The sequence below is a fragment of the Dromiciops gliroides genome, chromosome 5, assembly GCF_019393635.1.
Source record: "Dromiciops gliroides isolate mDroGli1 chromosome 5, mDroGli1.pri, whole genome shotgun sequence".
Classification (NCBI taxonomy): Eukaryota; Metazoa; Chordata; class Mammalia; order Microbiotheria; family Microbiotheriidae; genus Dromiciops; species Dromiciops gliroides.
In genome coordinates this window covers 301,998,977-302,018,019 of record NC_057865.1, presented here as the reverse complement: position 1 = coordinate 302,018,019, position 19,043 = coordinate 301,998,977, and the positions used below count along the sequence as shown (strand labels likewise).

The following is a 19,043-nucleotide window of genomic DNA, read 5'->3' as shown; positions in this document are numbered from 1 at the left end:
TGTTCATAGAGTTCCTAGATTTGTCTTGGCAGGTAGACTCCCAAGTATTTTATATTGTCTACAGTTATTTTAAGTGGAATATCTCTTTCTATCTCTTGCTGCTGGACTTTGTTGGTCATATATAGAAACACTGATGATTTATGTGGGTTTATTTTATATCCTGCAACTTTGCTAAAGTTGTTATTTGTTTCAAGTAGTGTTTTAGTTGATTCTTTAGGATTCTCTAAGCATACTATCATATCATCTGCAAAGAGTGATAGTTTTGTTTCCTCCTTTCCTGTTCTAATTCCTTCAATTTCTTTTTCTTCTCTTATTGCTAAGGCTAACATTTCTAGTACAATATTTGTTTTTTGTTTTTTTGTTTTGGTGAGGCAATTGGGGTTAAGTGACTTGCCCAGGGTCACACAGCTAGTAAGCGTTAAGTGTCTGAGGCTGGATTTGAACTCAGGTCCTCCTGACTCCAGGGCCGGTGCTCTATCCACTGCACCACCTAGCTGCCCCGCATATATTTTGAGTATTGATGTTACTTCATTGTCTATGGTACCTTTTAACAAGATGTAGTTTCCTTCTTTATCTCTTTTAATTAGGTCAATTTTTGCTTTTGCTTTGTTTGAGATAAGGATTGCTACCCCTGCTTTTTTTACTTCAGCTGAACCATAATATATTCTGCTCCAGCCTTTTGCCTTTACTCTGTGTATATCTCTCCGCTTCAAATGTGTTTCTTGTAAACAACATATTGTAGGATTCTGGTTTTTATTCTACTCTGCTATCTGCTTCCATTTTATAGGAGAGTTCAACCCATTTACATTCCCAGTTATGATTACGAACTGTACTTCCCTCCATCTTATTTTTCCCTTGTTTGTATTTTTCTCTTTCTTTTTCCCCTGCCCCTTCTCACTAGTGTTTTGTTTCTGGCCCCCTCAGTCTACCCTCCCTCTTTTGTCCTTTCCCCTTTTAGTTCCTTAGGTTTGTCCTCCTTTCTATCAGTCCCACCTCCCTTTTGTCCTTCCCCCTTTCCCCTCCTAGTTTTACCCTCCCTTCTATCAGTACCTCACCCTTTTCTTTTCCCTTTCCCCTTTTACTTCCTTACAGGGGAAGATAGAATTCTATACCCAATTGAGTATGTATGTTATTCCCTCTTTGAGCCAAATCAGATGAGAGTAAGGTCAAAACAATGTTCACCCCTCCCTTCTTTTCCTCTATTGTAATAGGTCTTTTGTGCCTCTTCATGTGATGTAATTTACCCCATTCTACCTTCCCTTTCCTCTTCTCCCAGTATAATCCTTTTTGTTTCCCCTTAAATTTTCTTTTTAAATAACATCACATCAGAATCCACTTATACCTACACCTTCTGTCTGTGTGTACTCTTCCTATTTGCCTTAATAAAGATATAGTTCTCAAGAGTTACAAGTATCTTCTTCACATGTAGGGATGCAAACATTTTCCTTTTTCTTTTTTCTTTTTTGGTGGAGCAATGAGGGTTAAGTGACTTGCCCAGGGTCACACAGCTAGTAAGTGTCAAGTGTCTGAAGCCAGATTTGAACCCAGGTCCCCCTGAATCCAGAACTAGTGCTTTACCACTGCGCCACCTAGCTTCCCCAGGATGCAAACATTTTAACTTTATTGAATAACATGTCCCGCCCCCCCCCCATTTTACCTTTTCATGTGTCTCTTGAGTCTTTTATTTGTAGATTAAATTTTCTGTTCAGTTCTGCACTTTTCATTAGGAAAGTTTTAAAGTCTCCTATTTCATTGAATGTCCATCTTTCCCCCTGAAAGATTATGCTTAATTTTGTTGGGTAGTACATTCTTGGTTGTAATCTCAGTTCCTTTGCCTTTTTTTTTTTTTAATAGGTGATTATTGTTTGAAGAAAACAGGTCAAAACAAAGTGAAAACCATGATTTAAAAGTGTCCTATAACTTTTTGTTCCATTTGGACAACCATTCCTTTGTCCATTTATGTCTGTTCATTCATCTGTTCATTGCTTTATCTGTTCAGCATACTTATTGATATCTTTTTGAGCACCTTTATGGCCTGAGACCAATTCATGTTTTTCTTGGAAGCTTTGAAAGTCAGAGCCCTGACATTGTTATCCTCTTCTGAGGGTGCACCTCGATCTTCCCTGTCACTAAAGAAACTTCCTATGATCCTCACCTTTCTCTCTCTTCTCATCTTGCCTGTCTTTTATTTGACTTTTAGCTCCTTAAAGTGGGGCACTGTTTCCAGGCTGCACTGTCCCCAGCTTCAGGGGGTCCCAGGTGGTATGATTTAAGGAGGGGCAGGTTCTTCACTCACCTGGTCTGTTCCCTGGTCCTAGATAACCCCAGGCCAACTTCCTAATTAACCAGACAGCAAAACTTTGTGTGTGTTGTGGTTGTCAGCTCTGATGAGCCTGCGCCCCTCCTCCACCTGGGCCACTGCTACTCAAGCCTACTTCCTGGTTCCTGGCAGGGCTGAAAAACCCAAGTTCTGCCTCAGCACCAGCAGAGACCCCTGTAGTCTCCCCCTGCCCAGGGCTCAGCCCTCTCACCAGACGGTGAGCTTAGTTGCAGAGGACACTGGCGCTGCAGCTGATTCAGAGGCTCTGGGGGTCTCTTTCCCTGGTTCAGCCTGCCTGGGACTGGATCTGTGTCAGGGTGACTGTGGGGTGGGCTCCACTCCTGCCCTGGCACAGCAGCCCCCTCCTGCTGACCTTCCAAGCTGTCTTTTATACTTATTGATACCAGCTGTGAGCAAGAGGGAAGTCAAATGAAGACTACAAGTACTTGCTAAGCAGCCACTGTGTTCTAGGCAATACTGGTAACATCTAGAAAGGCGAAAAGTCTCCCCTTTCCAGGACCTCTCAGTCTAACGGGAGGCAGGGAGATCACATGCAGACAACAGTGTATGAACAAGATAGCGACAGGGTCAATTGGAGATAATCGCAGCTGGAAGGAGGATCCAGAAAGACATCTTTCGGAAAGTGGGATTTTAGCCGGGACTCGAAGGATGCCCGGGGAGACAGGAAGTGCAGGCGAGGAGGGAGACTGTTCCAGAGACCACATCTGGAGCTGAGAAAGAGGGGCTCGGGTTGTTCGTCCTTTGTTGGTGCAGGTGTGCTTTGTAGGAGGAATGATGGGGGGCAGAGTCCCCGGATTGATGGTAGGGCAGGGCAGGAAGGAGTGAGAGGCCTGAAAAGGCAGGAAGGCCGTCCAATCAGGCTGAGCCTGTTGTTCATGGAGGCTACAGGGAGCCCCCGGGGTTTGTGGGAAAGCACTTTGGTGTCTGAATAGAGGCTGGAGGGGGCGAGAGGGGGCGGGAGGGGCGGGGACGGACTGTACCAGGGGGTGGCAGGGTCAGAGGAGAGGAGGGGGCGGAGTGGTCAGCGTCATCTGAGCTCAGCAGTATGGTGAGTGCGAGAGTGACTGTGGTCCAGGAAGGCAGAGAAGCTTTCTGCCTCTCATGCTGCCCGCTTGAGGACTGTGCTATGGAGTTGGGAGGGAGAGAGAGGGAGGGAGAGGGGAGAAGAGAGGGAGGAGAGGGGGGAGGGGGGGAAAGGGAGGGAGAGAGGGGGAGGGAAAGAAAGGCATACCTAGAGAATGAGCGAGCACTCCCTGGAGGGGCTGCTCCTCTTGGCATTGTCAGTGACCTGCTCAGTGACCATGGCCAGGTCAGCTCACCAGGCGAGGCCTCAGTTTCCCCATCTGTAAAATGGATGATTTTTCAGACAACCCCCGCTTTCAGCTGCTGCGAGTCTATGCTGTGCCCAGTGAGAATGTCCGTGTCGTTTCTTTAGATGGCCCAAGCGCCGGCAGGCCCAGTATCCACACCACACAAATCTTCCTTTGGCCTGCTGCACAGAGTTGGGATTCATTGTTTCTGAGCCATATTTTCTTTTGGATCTCAAGGGCCTTGTGCTGAATCAGGTTATTTTTGGTGCTTCCAATTAAACACGTCCTCCATTTGTTCAGAAGTCTTTGAGCAAACTGTACTATGCGGGTGTCCATAAATAGGCAGTTATGTATTTAAGTATATTCTTTCCATTTGAAAATGTTCAAAGGGCCAAGGGGAGGGTCCAGAGACAGAATGGGAAAAATTATTCAAAGAAAAAGCCCAAGTTGTTGACATTCCCTGATATTAGGTTGAAATGAAACAAGGACCATTCGGACTGCCACCATAGATCGAGAAAGCGCGGGCGCTCCGTGCTGGTGGCAGCAGCTCCGTCTCCAGCAGGCCTGCAGTCGGGCAGGGCAGTGGGCAGCCGCCCGTGGTGGGTGGGCCGGCCTCCTCCATATTTTCTGTTTGCCATCCAGGTTAGGAGCCACTGTCCTTTCCCCATAGCTAGAAAGATGCTTCGTCAGTGTAATGGAAACCCACCCGTTAAATTCGTGCTCACATTTCCCCAAGATGATGGGGACCAGAAGTTTACTCACTGGGAATTATTCTGGGGGGGTGGTTGGAAGGAAGGAGGAGGAGGGAAACTAGGGTCATATGCCTCATCTTAGGTGAGTTCATCTTCTCAGCCCTGGAGCTCAGAGCGAGCCTGCTGGCCCCGCCAGCTCAGCCTGGCCAGCCCAGATGCTTCGTGTGCCCCTCAAGGGGAGGGGGGTTGGCTAAGCCCACTGCAAAGTCCTGAAGCCATTATAGGGTCAGTTGGACTAGAGCTGGGGGTTGGGGGGGGGAGCTCCAGCCCCAGCCCCTCATTGGACAGAAGAAACTGAGGCGTTTGTGTCTTCTTTGCTTTATGCCAGCCTCTCTGGTGAGCTCTGGGGGACTGGGGCAGTGCCAGGTTCTGCCTTGATGCGTCCCCGCCCTGTGTCTTGTCTTTAGTCTTTTGGGCCCTTCCTCCTGCCCAGAAACATGCCGATGACTCCGTCCCCTAAAAAATGCTCACGTCGGACCCTCTGTCTTCTCTTTAGCTGCAGCGTGAAACTCCTTGACAACACGTTCCTCCTCCCCCTTTCTTCTCGGCTCTCTGGAGTCTGGCTTTTGGGCTCACCTGCTGCCCAAACTACTCCTCTCTGGGCCTTTGGGATGCCCCTCCCCTCCTCTCTCCTGGTTTTCCTTCTACCTGCCCTCCCCCACGTCACTCCGTCCAACCAGAGGTGCCCCCGGGCTCTGTCCTGGGTCCTCTGCTCCTCTCCCTCCAGGCCGCATCACTGGTGACCTCCTTCACTCCCGTGCATTGAGTGACCATCTTGGTGCTGAGCATTCTCAAACCTTCCTTTCCTGCCCTAGCCTCTCCACCATCTCTGACACCTTGAACTGGATGGGCCCCAGACGTTTTAAACTCAACATGCCCGCCATGGAGTTCATTATCCTCTCCCCTAAGCCCTCCGCCCTTTCATGTTCCCGTTGAGCCCCCCCCATCCCTCAGGCTCACACCTTGGGTGTCATCCTGGTGGCTTGTCTTCACCCCATGATCCAATGTGATGCCATTTTACCTCTGCAGCATCTCTCAAATATGTCCCCTCCTCTCCTGCGGCAAAGCCCTGAGCCTGGTGCAGAGCCTCACCCTGTCCATGTGGCCAGTTGCAGTAACTGCCAGGGGGTCTGCCTGCCTCCAGTCTCCCTGCCTGTCTGAAGCACCAACAGGTCACTCCCCCCCTCAATAATCTCCAGTGCTCCCTATCACCTCCAAGGTCAGATGCAGCCCCTCCCACCTCGGCACCTTCCTCCTCTGCACATCCATCTTTACTCGAAGCCTCCGACAAGCCTTCTTCCTTCCAGTGCCTCCTCTCTGCTCGTCCCATCGTCCCTGCGTCCAGCTTGTTTGCATGTGTCAGTTTGCTTGTCATTTCCCCATTAGAGTGCATGCTCCTTGAGGAGGGCAGAAGCTCGCCTTTGCCTTTCTTTGTATCCGCAGCGCTTCACATGCTGGTGAGTTGGCGCTTCCTAAGTGTTGTCGATCACTGCCTCTGGTACGGAGCACACACGCAGCAAAAGCCCGGGGTCTGACTGTGTTGCTGTTGGCAGTGGGTGCTGAGGAGTGTGGCCGGGTACCCCTGCCACAGTGTTCGAGCGTGCGCCGATCAGTATCCTCTCCATTTAGCGCTGGGCCTTGCATACAGTAAACAAGAAATGCTAGTTGACCGGCTGACAGATGCCTGAGCTGCTTCTCTCAGGAAGTGCCGACCCCAGTCAGAGAGGCCTTGGCTACACATGTCGTAGTTCTGGGCAGGGCCCCTTGGCACCCCATTGGAGGGGTCCTCCGCTCTGTTTGGCATTCTCCGTGCCCATGGTAGATGGCCAGAACCGCTAACTCATCTGGATTCCAGCCATCTGCTGTGCCTGTGGGCTCATTGCTCATCGCAGAGCCATTCCCTCAGAGGAGCCCCTCAGGAACCCAAGGGAGCATCAAACTGCGTCTCTTCGACCGGGAGGGGTCATCTCGGCTCAGTCATTCCCTCTCTGGTGGCGCAGTGCATAGAGTGCTGGCCCTGATGTCAGGAGGACCTGAGTTCAAATTTCTCTTCAGATACTTACTAGCTGTGTGACCCTGGGTCAGTCACTTAACCCCAATTGCCTTAAACATCTGCCTTTGGACCCAGATGGCTCTGGAGGAGAGAGTGAAGCTGGTGACTTTACACAGCCTTGCCTCACTGAGATCCAATTCAGTGTCAGTTGTGACATCCCCCCCCCCCCATGTCCTGGTCCTCTTCAGAAGGAAGGACAAACAACAACGTCCTTCTAGGATGAGGGACCTGGAGGGGATCATCTCCCAGGACCCCCGGGCTACTTGATCAGTCTGATGATTGTATGCTTCCAAGCTTGACGCTTTCCCAGCCAGCCGGCCTGTGGTCATTGGGTTAAAAACTTCCCCCATCAGAACATACTGTGTGTTCTTCCTGCTGCTGTGTGGGGTGCCGGGAAGGGGGAGCGATGACAAATATCAGTATCCCTCCGCCCCCATCTATGCCCGTCCAGGAGCACTTATAAAAATGTTTTTTTTTTTTTTTTTTTTTGGTGAGGCAATTGGGGTTAAGTGACTTGCCCAGGGTCACACAGCTAGTAAGTGTTAAGTGGCTGAGGTCGGATTTGAACTCAGGTCCTCCTGAATCCAGGTCCAGTGCTCTATCCACTGCACCACGTAGCTGCTTTTAAAAATCTTTTTTTTTTTTTTTTGGCAGGAGCACTTATGTTAACATCATCATGGGGTGGGTCAAGCCTCCCTCACAAGCATGTGGGCAGCCAAGGTCGAGGATGCCGGCTTGGCGTGTATGGGGGGAGGTGGCAGGCCCATGGTCAGAACACACTGGGAGGTCTGCCTTCAAGGCCGAGGAGGTGTTAAGGGCTAAAATTCTAGCTAAACTGTCTAAACTATTTAATGAGTGGTCACCAATAAATTATAAGCTTTAGCAAGAGTTAGGCTTTTAAGCATTTATTAAGGAGAATAAGAATTTGGTAAAGAGAAAGAAAGGCCTAGATTCCTATCTATTAAAGGGAGAGCACATTTCTAGCTCCGCTCTCCGCCAGAGTCCAAAAGGAAGAGCGCCTCCGTCTCCTCCTTCCTCCTCCCACTAGTCCGCGTCACTTCCTGATACCAAAGACTCCTGGTCTTGCCCTCAAAGACCTTCGCTTCATGGGTGAAACTCTTCTACAGTAAGTCTCCAGCAGGTGGCGTTATTCCAATCGTTACAGTCCCCCCTGTTGTTCCTCAAGAAACAAAATGTTTCCTTGACGGAACAGTAAAAAGAATATAATAACTATTGCTAACTAATAATATGTGAACAACAATATAGAAAAGGAAGAGAGGAAAGTTTTGTCCAGAGGGGCGATTTTTTTTTTTTTTGTCCTCATGAACCGACGCTTTGACATTGGTCTTGCAAAGGGAGGGCCTCTGCAGAGAATACATATTACAGATGGTGTATATTATAACCGAAAAAGAAAAGAGAAAAAAACAAAACAAAACTGTTCATTTAAAGTCTCTGAAAGTCTTTTCTCAGATGTCCTCTAGGTGTAGTCGTGGAATGGAAGTCTTTTCAGGGGTTGATGTGTGGATACTGGTAATCAGCCAGGAAATTTCCTACAAAATTGAGCTTAACACAACTTTAAAATAGCTTTGTCAATAATCAAATCAAACAATGAAAGTTCTCAAAAACATGTCTAAGGGAATTCAGAATCTTAGTTGTTACACATGAAACATATAATAAAACAAAAATTGAAACATTCTTTAAAATTATAATATTACTATTATATATTATATAATATTACTATAGTCCCCCCCTTATGGAGGGTAATTGAGAAGACAATTGCTGTGATATTAATTTTTCAAAATAATTTTTATCTTTGTTTCATCACTTTTTGCATCATCTGCCTAATTATCCTCATGCCATTATGAGAAATTAGAAAATCTAATATAATTGGTAACAGGTGTCAAGGCCAAATTCAACACTGTTATTTATCATGACACCTGAGATAATTATGGGGGTTACCATAAAAGAACAGAGAAATGATGGGATATGAGCATTCCCACACTTGAGCAATATGTACTGTCCATGCAGTATGCCAGGCTTAAAATAGGTGGATGGAATATATGTCCATGCCACTGAACATATTGGAGGAAACTGAGTCAGACTTAATCAGATGCATGGGATTGAGATGTCCATGGCATCAGGCATATAGGAGGGAGCATAGAAGCCAGGTGTAGAAGTGAGATGGGTGGGATGAATACTTCCAGCCATCTGTACAATATTGTGGGGAAAAATAAAATAAAATATTAAACCAAGAGAATCCAACCTCAACATTTGTCAAAAGCCGTTCCCTCGGCCATACCTTGACTTCATGCATGTCTCCCCTCATGTGACAGTTCAGTGTCTGCTCTTGCATGTATTCCTCTTGTGATTGGATGGCATCTTGGCCAACTGGCATCTGATAACTCAGAATAAAGGCAATTAATGTCTTAAATGATAAGTTCCCATAATCCAAGTCTCATATGGATTTTAAATTGAGGATAATAAATGATTGCAAAAAATGTGAATACATCTTGACTCAGAACACAATATATAATTACGCAACAATTTCAAATAATACCCATTTTTTTTACTTAGTATACAATTACTTTTGTGAAAAATCAGAACATATTTAAATACAAGTTAAAGCACAACAGAATCTCAAAGAAAACTTTTTTTTTTTAAAAAGAAAACTTTTACAAATGTTCCCCTCTTTTTTTTTTTGGAATATGCTTATTAAAAATAATACTTCTTTACACTTGCCATGGCAACCAATTTGCCAGGGAAATGCTTTAAAGAGTTTGATCAAATAATCAGTTGAGAAAAAATAACAAAAACAAACAACTCAGAACATGGGAGCACAATACTCCTAGAATTAACATTGTATTATGAAATCAAAACCATCTTGCAATTTTTTAAAATTAGATAAATGTATAGAAGAAAATACACATGGAACAATAAAAGACAGTGAAATTCAAACTAAGGAAATCTAAATGAGCATGAACTTAATATTAATGAGTATTATGAAATATAAACTTGATCACATGACTATAAAAAGCTTTTACAAATATTCTCCTTGTTTTAGAAACTAAGTATAAGACACAATCTCAAAAGGATTAAAATCTCTATGAAAATAAACCTATACCATTAATTCCAAAATGTATATGTAATAGCATAGAAATCCTATGTAACCTCTGAACTGACATTAATACTCTGAATGAATTCAGAACACTTTTGATTCCGGTATCTAAAATCCCCAATACTCATATCAATACCTTGCTGCTTACTTCTACATTTCTGTAAAATATATACCCTTCCATGGCAAAAGAAGCAGAGTCTTGAACTATGTTGATGATTGTCATTCTTATTCAGCTTAAGTTTTTCTTCTTTAACCCCTCTATATTGTCTGTCGGGCTTTTCACCATACAAATGCTTTATAAGATTACTAATTAAAGACAAAAGCAGGTTAGCAAAATTATGAACAAAACGAGCATATCTGGAATTTAAAGGGCTTTCTAAGGTTGTCTCAGAAGCACAGCCAGGCTGGGGAAGGGCTGAGCCTGAAGCTGCAAATGCAGGTAGAAAAAGTTGAGCATGCGCATCAGATCTCTGGACTTCCCAGGCAGGGGAAGCAATGGGCTTGGCCATGGGAGGAGTAGAGGGTGGGGTCTGGAGAGGAGGGGAGGGACCAGCGCAATTTGAATCCGACTTGATTTTGAACTCAGGCCTGGATTCCTCTTCCCCCACTTTGCCTCCAGGTGCTAGGGGATTAAAAGCTTCTAGAGGGTGGGTCATTGCCTCCAGGCATGCAACATTAAAGCAACAATTAGTGTTAGAACTGGGAAAAGCTGCGGGAATCTCTTCTGGTTTCTCTGAAAAAGCATGGTTGGGAGAGGGAGTGATATTTCCTTGTGTGAGTAAGTTGCTGGCTCTTTTAACAAAAAGAAAAAGAAAAATAGAAAATCCACAAAAACAAAGCATTAACATGATCTTATCTCCCATTTGTCTGGTTAAACAGACTAAAATCAAAAATAGGGTAATTAGGGAGTTTAAAAGGTCCATTCGAAAAAATTTAAAGGAAAACACAGCCAGTACGCCAGTACTTAGCAGTTAGAGGGAGAGGGAGGGGAAATTTCTTACCCAACCAGCAGATCAGAAGAAGACTGAGGTTTAGCTTTCCTCTTCGTGGTCAGCCATCTGTTAAGGGCTAAAATTCTAGCTAGTCTGTCTAAAATATCTAATGAGTGGTCGCCAATAAATTATAAGCTTTAGCAAGAGTTAGACTTTTAAGCATTTATTAAGGAGAATAAGAATTTGGTAAAGAGAGAGAAAGGCCTAGATTCCTATCTATTAAAGGGAGAGCACATTTCTAGTTCCCTTCTCCGCCAGCGTCCTCAGGAAAGAGAGCGAGACCGAGCGCCCGTCTCCTCCTTCCTCCTCCCACTAGTCCGCGTCACTTCCTGATACCAAAGACTCCTGGTCTTGCCCTCAAAGACCTTCGCTTCATGGGCAGAACTCTTCTACAGTTAGTATCCAGCAGGTGGCGTTATTCCAATCGTTACAGAGGGACCAGGATAGGCGGTGGGGACGGTGGTTGGCAAGGAGTGGGGCCCCTAGGAGAGCATTCCTGTGGGGGGGCCCTGAGGGGCCTGGGCATTTCTACCCTGGGGGCAGGAGAGCTGCCTGGGACATCTTCGGGGTGGGAGAAATTGCCTTGTTCTCCTTGGGCATGGGGTGTGGAGACGGACTGGATGTCTGGGCTGCTGGGAACAGGTGCAGCACTGGCTGGGCTCAACTTGGGCCTCGAGTGGGCAGAATGAGACAATCCCAAGCCAGCCTTAAGTGGCCTTTGAAAGGTGGCAGACAGAGTGCTGTGAACTAGCGCACTTCAGGAAGGAAGCTTTACTGAAGGAAGGCGTGAGCTGCCCAGTGTCCAAAACGCATCAGAAGTTCCGTTATGGAAAGAAGCCTTGAGGGGGAGGGGGAAGAGGATGGAGAAGAGGATGGGGAAGGGGAGAAGGAAGGGGGGGGGGAACAGAACTATTTCCAGCCCCGTGGATGAGCCTGACAAACCCTCGTGGTCGCCCCAGGGGCACTCAGACAGACAGAACCCAGCCACCTTCCCTTTGCACCCTCTGACCGCGTGCCTGTCTCTCGCCAGCCTTCCGCTGCAGCCTGCAGTTCCTGGGAAACATCTCGGCAGGGAATGAGGCCTCACAGCAGGCCGTGTGGAGGGACGCCTTCCCAGATCTCTTCTTGTGAGTGTCTTGTCTGGGGAAAGCTTGGCGTCCGGGTCCAGAGGCAGCCCCCCTTGTGACAGGCCACTCTCCTCAAATGACGCCACTGAACAGGCCAACCAGCTCCTTGCCTTAGTGACAGCCTGGCTGGGGCTGAAAATGTGACCTTTGGCTCTTGTCATCTCCTCCAGCAAAGACAGGTGTTATGGGCGACTAGGCTATGCCCTGCAGGACCCAGCACAGTGGGGGCAGGGACCCCCGGGCCCTCTTGTCCTGCTCTCCCCCATTCTTTTGTCCCAGTTATTTGCCACTCCCACATGTGCTGACTGGTGTGCATCTGTGTGTGCACATGTGCATGCAGGGTCTGGGATAGAAATGCTCATTCCCTACCCCAGGCCCACCAAGGGAGAGGTGGCAGGGGTCCGTGCGGGCTGGGGTGCCTGTCCTGGCCCCCCAACCTGGACCCCATGGGGTGGTCGGGAGCCGGCCATGAGGGAGGGGCAGGCACGGTGGGACCTGCACCCATCCCCTGGGGATGTCGGGTCCCCGTGGCCATGTGGGGGATGTCCTTGTGAGACGGGCCCTGGGTCCCAATCCCAGCGCTGCTCCTTGGGTGGTCCCCGAGGGTCCCTTGCAGCTCTCAGCCCCAGGGGCCTGGCCCTTACATGTTCTCTCCTCTGGTGTCTGCCAGGATGAATGGAAGGTCTGCTCAGATCTCCTTCACTGCTTCTGAGGCCCCTGTTAGGCTGGTTGGCGCTGCCCACCTCGGGTGGCTGTGGCCGTGGCCCACACTCACGGCGTCCTCTGTGTCCTCCCAGGTACTGCCTCTGTCATCCGGACGAGAAGGTTGTCGCTTACGCTTCCATGATCTTGTTCACATGTCTGAGCACCGAGCGGCTGAGGGACCTGCAGACCCAGAACCTTGGCGTGGCTCTGAGGGTTATTGAAGCCTACCGGAAGCAGCCCGAGTCTGAGTGGGCGTAGGTATCATCTCGTGCCGGGGCCCATTGGCTCATGGGGTTCCGATGCACCCCTTCCCTGTTGGTGGAAGCCTCAAGGAGAAGGGTGCCAGGGGCTTAACTCACCACCCAGCAAGGGGCCATTCTTTTCTATTTCTAACAAGGGACAAGGCTGCTTGATTATCTCTGGGAATGGGCAGCTCACTACTTCCCAAGGCAGGACATTCTGCTTGTGGAAACCTCTGGTCTCTGGGAAATGTTTCTTAACATCCCTCTCTCCTCTGGATTCTGCCCCTCCAATGGGCAGCACAGACCAAGCCCCTCCAGGCTCCCTGCCAGTAGGCTTTGTGGGCTCTTGCTCACTCTGGCCTCTCTGGAGGCCTGAAGCTGGCAGGAGACCCCAGGCCCACCTCCTCACGTCATAGGCTCCATGAGAGGGCTTGGCCAAGCAGGGCACAGACATAACATGGCTTTGTCGTAGCTGCCCCTCCCTGAGGGCTGAGATCACAGGCCCTTTATACCCTCAGCTTGTCCTGCCTTGGACACATCCTGGCCTCATGCTCCTCTTCTCTGCCCAGAGGATGACAGAGGAGCCCCGCAAGGTGGCCACAGGGCTCCCCTCTGCTGGCCTCTCCCCTCTTCCCCCCAGTCTCTTGACTGTTGTTGTTCGTTGCTCTTTGGGCCGCCTGCATCGTTGGAAGTTGTTCTGCCTTTGAGCTTCTCTCAGCCTGTCCCTTTGCACCCCACCCTCATTGTTCTTGGTTCTCTTTTCCGGGACAAAGAGACCCCCTCGTGGTGACCATGAGTGGTTCTAATTTGCATGAGTGGCCATGAGTGGTTCTAATTTGCTGCTGTTAACCTCCAGTCCCTTGTTGAAGCTCACGCACGGTCCCTCTGCAGTTTTGTCACAGAGCTCTCTCTCCCGACCTCTAGTCTCTCATCACTAACTGCCCCTTGGGCATCTCTGTGAAGCTCAACCGAGCCCCTTGGGTGCCCCTGCATCCCCTCCAGGCTCCCCCTCTTCCCAGCCTCCCTGGTCCTCTTGAGGGCTCCCAGGCAGCCACTCATAACTCGGGCAGCATCCTGGACCCCTCGTCTCACTCCACACGGCCAGTCTGCTGCCAGATCTCATCTTTTCTACCTTCGCGACCTTTGTCTGCGTCCTTTTTCCTGCTGACACCCCCACCCTCACCCCCTCCCCTTGGTGCAGACCCTCATTGCCTCACGCCTCGACCACTGCGATAGCTGCTGGGGGGTGAAAAATACAAAATGTCCCGCTTGGCCTTCAAGGCCCTTCCTCCCTAACCCGCGCCCTCCTCCCTTCCCGGGCTTCTCACGCCTCACTGCCCAGCGCGTGCTCTTGGATCCTGTGACACCAGCCTCCTGGCTGTGCCATGGCCCCACTCCTGGCTGTCTCTGGCTGTTCCCCCACACCTGAGTGCACCCCGTCCTCCCCTTTTGGCCTCCCAAGCCCCGAGACTCAGCTCCAATGCCCCTTCTGTGGGAGGCCCTTCCTCTGCCAACGCCTCCCCTCCCCTCCCAGGTCATCTCCCAATGGCCCGTCTACCTGGGACTCACGGGGGTTGTCTCCCTGTTAGGACAGGAGCTTCTTGCAGGCAGGGACCTTGATGCTTGTGGGCATTGGTGCCATGAGGTCCTTTCCAGACCCTTCAGAGAGAAGGAGGGTGGAGACCCCCAGACTGATCTCCATCCACTTAGAGAGTTGCCTGGGAACTGGGAAAGTGGTGTGACTTGGCCAGCGTCACACAGCGGTATGGGTCAGAGGCAGAACTCAGATCCAGGTCTTCCTGGCTCTCAGGCTGGCCCTATACCAGGAACCAATTTTCAGGACATTAGTTGGCCAGTCAGTGAACACTTAGTAAGCACCTACTGTGTGCCAAGCTCACAATAGGATGCATGTGGATACAAGGAGCTCTCTCAGTCTTCATGAGGGAGTCCATATGCAAACAGCCATTTACATACTAGTTGTACTCTTCAGGATCAATGAGGGGGCTTGGGAAGGCTTTCCTGGGAAATGCAGATGCAGAGAGAGAGAGAGAGAGAGAGAGAGAGAGTGTGTGTGTGTGTGAGATAAACCTCGAGCCACCAAGACCTCCCTCCTTGTCTTCAGTCCTTCCCGACCCACAGGTTCCAAGTTGTGGATAGTCATTGTTGCCTGCCCCCCCCCCCCCCTTGTCTCTTCCTGCTGCTCCCAGCCTGGGATCAGACCTCATCCTGACCCACCTGGCTCATCCCAGCAGCCGCTCTCTGCCTGTCTCCTCTCTGGAATCTGCAGGCACGGTGTCCAGAAGCTTCCAGTGGCCCTGTGGTCTACCCAGTCAAGGTCTGGATGCTCTGCCTGGCATTCAAAGCCCTTCTCTCCCTGCCACATCGGGCTTCTCTCATATTTCTGCCCTTCACATCCCCTGGGGTCCAATGAAGTGACCTGTCCTGGCATCATCACCTGGCCATGCTTCATCTCGCCAGATTCCCTGGGTGGGGATGCCTATTTTTTCTTTCCACGGAAATCCTTCAATCCTTTTGAACCCAGCTCCTTCAGGGATCCCACCAAGATTCCTCCAGGGAGTGGCAGCCTTACACTCTGGGAGCCTGGGGGTGTGTAGCCTCCACGGCATGAAAGCCAGGGCCAGCTCTGAGCTCTGCACACAGTAGGCACTCCCAGACTGGGACTCTGGCCGGAGGGTTGGGAGGGTGGAGCACGGGGTGGGGTCTTGTTCTGGGAAAGGACAGGCTCAGAGATGGGCTGGAAGGACCATCTGCAGGGTCAGGCATGGTGGTGGTGGTGGGAAGGGCACCGAGGTGAGGCCCAGGCCCATTTGCGGTGGGGCAGAGCGTCTGATTTTAACTACAATGTGAAAGTGTGATGCCCAGAAATGAGCCCACCTGCATTTGGGTGTTTTGCATGCTTTGCCATTCCTAGTGATAAAATTTCTCTCCCTTCCCCAGGTTCCTGATCATTTTAGACTACTTGCTGAAAAGCCCAGAACTGGTGAAATCCATGTACACCAAGCTGAGCCATCCAGAAAGGTGAGGCCCCCCCCCCCCCCAGGGTGGCTTTGGGAGTTGGCATTCATAGAGAGTGTCCTGCTCGCATGATTGAAAAATGGTGTGCTTTCTGTGCTGGCTCAGAGTCTCTGAGTGCGTGTTTCTCAGGCAGTAATGGTTTTAGATTGGCTGGTTAACATGACATCCTCTCCACAGCTGGCCGGGGCTGGGGGGAGGGGTCCAGGTGGGCACCACTGTTCAGAAACTGATTCCAGCCCAGAATGCAGTGATTTTAATTCTCTTGTTTCTTAGAGAGTTTACTCTGGGGAGACTGAAGAGGAGGGAGGTGGGTTGTGATCAGAGAATGTAGCTCTGTGTGTGCTTCTAAAAATGGAGAGATTCCCTCCTTAGTGTTGCTAAGAAAGTCAATACAGAAACTCCACTGAAGCCCCTACTGTATGCAAGGTGCTATTGGAGGGAACATAGTCCCGAGGAGGGGGAGCAATGTGTACCTGGAGAAGGGTATGCCAAGTACCCCAAAGTCTGGGCTGAATCCAGGGCCAGGGCTCTATCCACTGCGCCACCTAGCTGCCCCAGCACTTTACAAATATTATCACATTTGATTCTCACAACAATCTTGTCAGGGAAGTACTGTTCTTATCCCCATTTTTACATTTGAGGAGACCAAGGAAAACAGAGGCAGAATGGCTTGCTCAGGGTAATACAGGGTATTAAGTGGTTGAAGTGGGATTTGAACTCAGGTCTTCCTGACTCCAGGTCTAGCATTTGATCCCCTGCACCTCTGCCTTCCCCGCATCTTTGCTGATGTAATGTGCTGAGGTAAAATCTCAAAGTTGCTTCAATTTGTATTTCTCTCATTATTAATGATTTGGAGCATTTGAATATAGTTATGGATAAATTGGGTATTTTCTTTTGAAAACTGCCTCTTCACATCCTTTGACCATTTATCCATCGGGAAGTGTCTTGCTTGGTCTTCCGACCTAAAGCTCTCATCTGAGCGATGTGGTTTTTGCCAACTGTGGCTTCCCTGGTTCAGACAAGAAGGTGTAAAATGAGATTATCCTCTCAACCCTTGGGACTTCTCTGGTGTCTTCACCCCCCAATTACTCAGAGCTCTTGTGACCCTTTCGACAGCCCTCCTTCCTTGCCTTTTGTTTTTCAGGGTGACACTGCTCGACCTCATGATAGCCAAACTCCTAGGGGATGAGCCACTGACCAGAGAGGACCTAACCGCATTTCTAAGTCATGCTGAGTTGGTCGCAAGCAACTTCCAAGAAAAATGCAAGTCTGTGCTGAAGCTAGCCTCAGCTGGGCACGATAATGATGAGGTCAGCATACAGAAAGTCCCTGGGAAGGAATAAGGGAGGGACTTGCCTAGGCAAACTTGAAGGTGCCAACTTTGATCCTGGTGCCTGGGATGCTGTCTGCCAGTGCCAACCAGTGCCACCCTTTGCCATTGTCCTTAACCCTCCTGCATCCCCCCCATTACCTACTGCTGATCTTAGAGCTCTACAGTCTCCAGCTTGAAAAGGACTTGAGATGCTGATGCCATGAGCACGACTGCCCTTGGCCCAAGTCCCTACAAGGGCTTCCTCCAGTTTCTGTTTGAATACCTCTAGTGATGGGAAGCTCACTGCCTCAGGAGGCAGTTTGTTCCACTGGAGCATGGTCACATTTGTCAGAAAGTATTTCTTGGCAGCGACCTGAAAACTCCCCCAAGATCGTGGCGGCGGGGGGGGGGGGGGGGGGGAGGATATCTCCCCTCCCCCATTGGAAATTGGTATACTGAGGTTCTTGTCCTTCCTCTGAACCTCCGTGCTCCCCGTGGCTCCTCCTCTTCCTCCCTCGAGGCCTGTTTCAGAAGCAGCTCTGTCCCTGCTCCCCGCCTCTGGCTCTTCCTTATATCTGGGTATGGGATCTCCGCCAAGAGGCTCCCTCCAGCTCTTCTGTACAGAGGGATGTCCCACAAGTGCGCCACTTCCCTCATTCACTGTGGTGATTTCTACTCTCTGGGCCTCAGGGTCCTGCTCCCTAAAACCTGGTGTTGGACTGGGCGAGTCCCCAAAGTATTCAGGCTGTAAAGTTCTGATTCCCACCTCCTGACCCCTGCCCCTCCCCCGCCCTCTTAGCCACCCAGAATCCTGCTTCATCAGCAGTCCTCTCCATCTCTGGCCCTTCTCTCCTTGCCCACACACATGCCCGTGTTGCCTGTCCTTGAAAACAACCCAGTAGAAAGTGTCCCTAGAATTGGCTTCTGCCTCCTTTCTGCCACCCCAAAGCCTTGCTGCCTCCTCAGGGAAGTCTTGGCTGACTCCCTGGGATGTTGCTGGTGTGTGTGTGTGTGTGTGTGTGTGTGTGTGTGTGTGTCTGTGTCTGTGTCTGTGTCTGTGTCTGTGTCTGTGTCTGTGTGTCTGTGTCTGTGTCTGTGTCTGTGTCCTCTCCCTTCCTCCTAGTAGAAGCCAAACTCCGTCAGGGCAGTAATTGTTCTTCCTTTTGCCACTCTGTGCCACTTGCCTGGCATAATGCTCGCGGGATAAACTAACACTCCTGATTCCTCTAGTCTCCTGCCCGCTGACGCACCTCCTCCTTGCGCCTGTCCCCACCGCACTCACTGGTTTTAGAGTCTGAGCGTTCCTGTTTCCCTCCCGTTGTTCCACATTCTCCCTTTGCCTCCATTCCCCATCCAGCTTCCTCCTTTGCAGTCCACTCAATTGAAGTTTTCCACACGATACAAACTGTGCTGACTTCAGCAGACCGAGTCGTTGTCCCTTCCTTCTCTAGGAGTTGAGCACCTGGTCCTTCCTTGTGTGGCAGCTAGGTGGCACTGTGGAGAGAGCACCCGCCCTGGAGTCAGGAGGACCTGAGTTCAGATCCGGCCTCAGACACATAACACTTACTAGCTGTGTGACCCTGGGCAAGTCACTTAACCCCCATTGCCTCACCAAAAAAACAAAAACAAAAAAACCAAAAACCCTCCTTGTAATATGGGTCAGCTCTTTTGGAGGGGAAGGGAGGTACCATGGAGAAAATGATGGAGATGTTAAAATTGGAAAAAAGACACCTGTCAAAACATTTTTAAAAGGAGCAGAGAAGTTAGAACCAAGGAAAACCTTTTTATGAAAGTTGTTTCTTTTGAAGGGAGCCTGTCATCTTTCTTGGTTTGAATTACGGGTATGATGAGGACTTTATGTGGAGACTGCATGGGACAGGGGTCAGAACCCTGGATTTGGAGACAAAGAGGACAGAGTTCCAATCTCTGCTCTGCTCCTCATGGTTGATGTGGCCTGGGGCCGAGTCGCCTTTAGGCAAACAGGCACCTGACAGGGCCCTTTCCAGCTTCAATCTGTGTTGTCTGTGAGCCTACAATCTTTTAGTGACCACTGAGTTC

At 49.7% G+C, this 19,043-nt stretch overlaps 1 protein-coding gene across 2 annotated transcripts in view; it reads left to right on the top strand.

Annotated features, from left to right (window-relative positions):
- ATXN10 (ataxin 10) overlaps positions 1-19,043 on the top strand; it is an 84,110-nt gene that overhangs the window by 29,432 nt on the left and 35,635 nt on the right. For both annotated transcript variants that reach the window (XM_043969399.1, XM_043969400.1), the window contains exons 4-7: positions 11,594-11,690; positions 12,488-12,649; positions 15,596-15,676; positions 16,818-16,983. In XM_043969399.1, the coding sequence (XP_043825334.1) occupies positions 11,594-11,690; positions 12,488-12,649; positions 15,596-15,676; positions 16,818-16,983 (506 nt within the window). The remainder of the gene's footprint in view (positions 1-11,593; positions 11,691-12,487; positions 12,650-15,595; positions 15,677-16,817; positions 16,984-19,043) is intronic.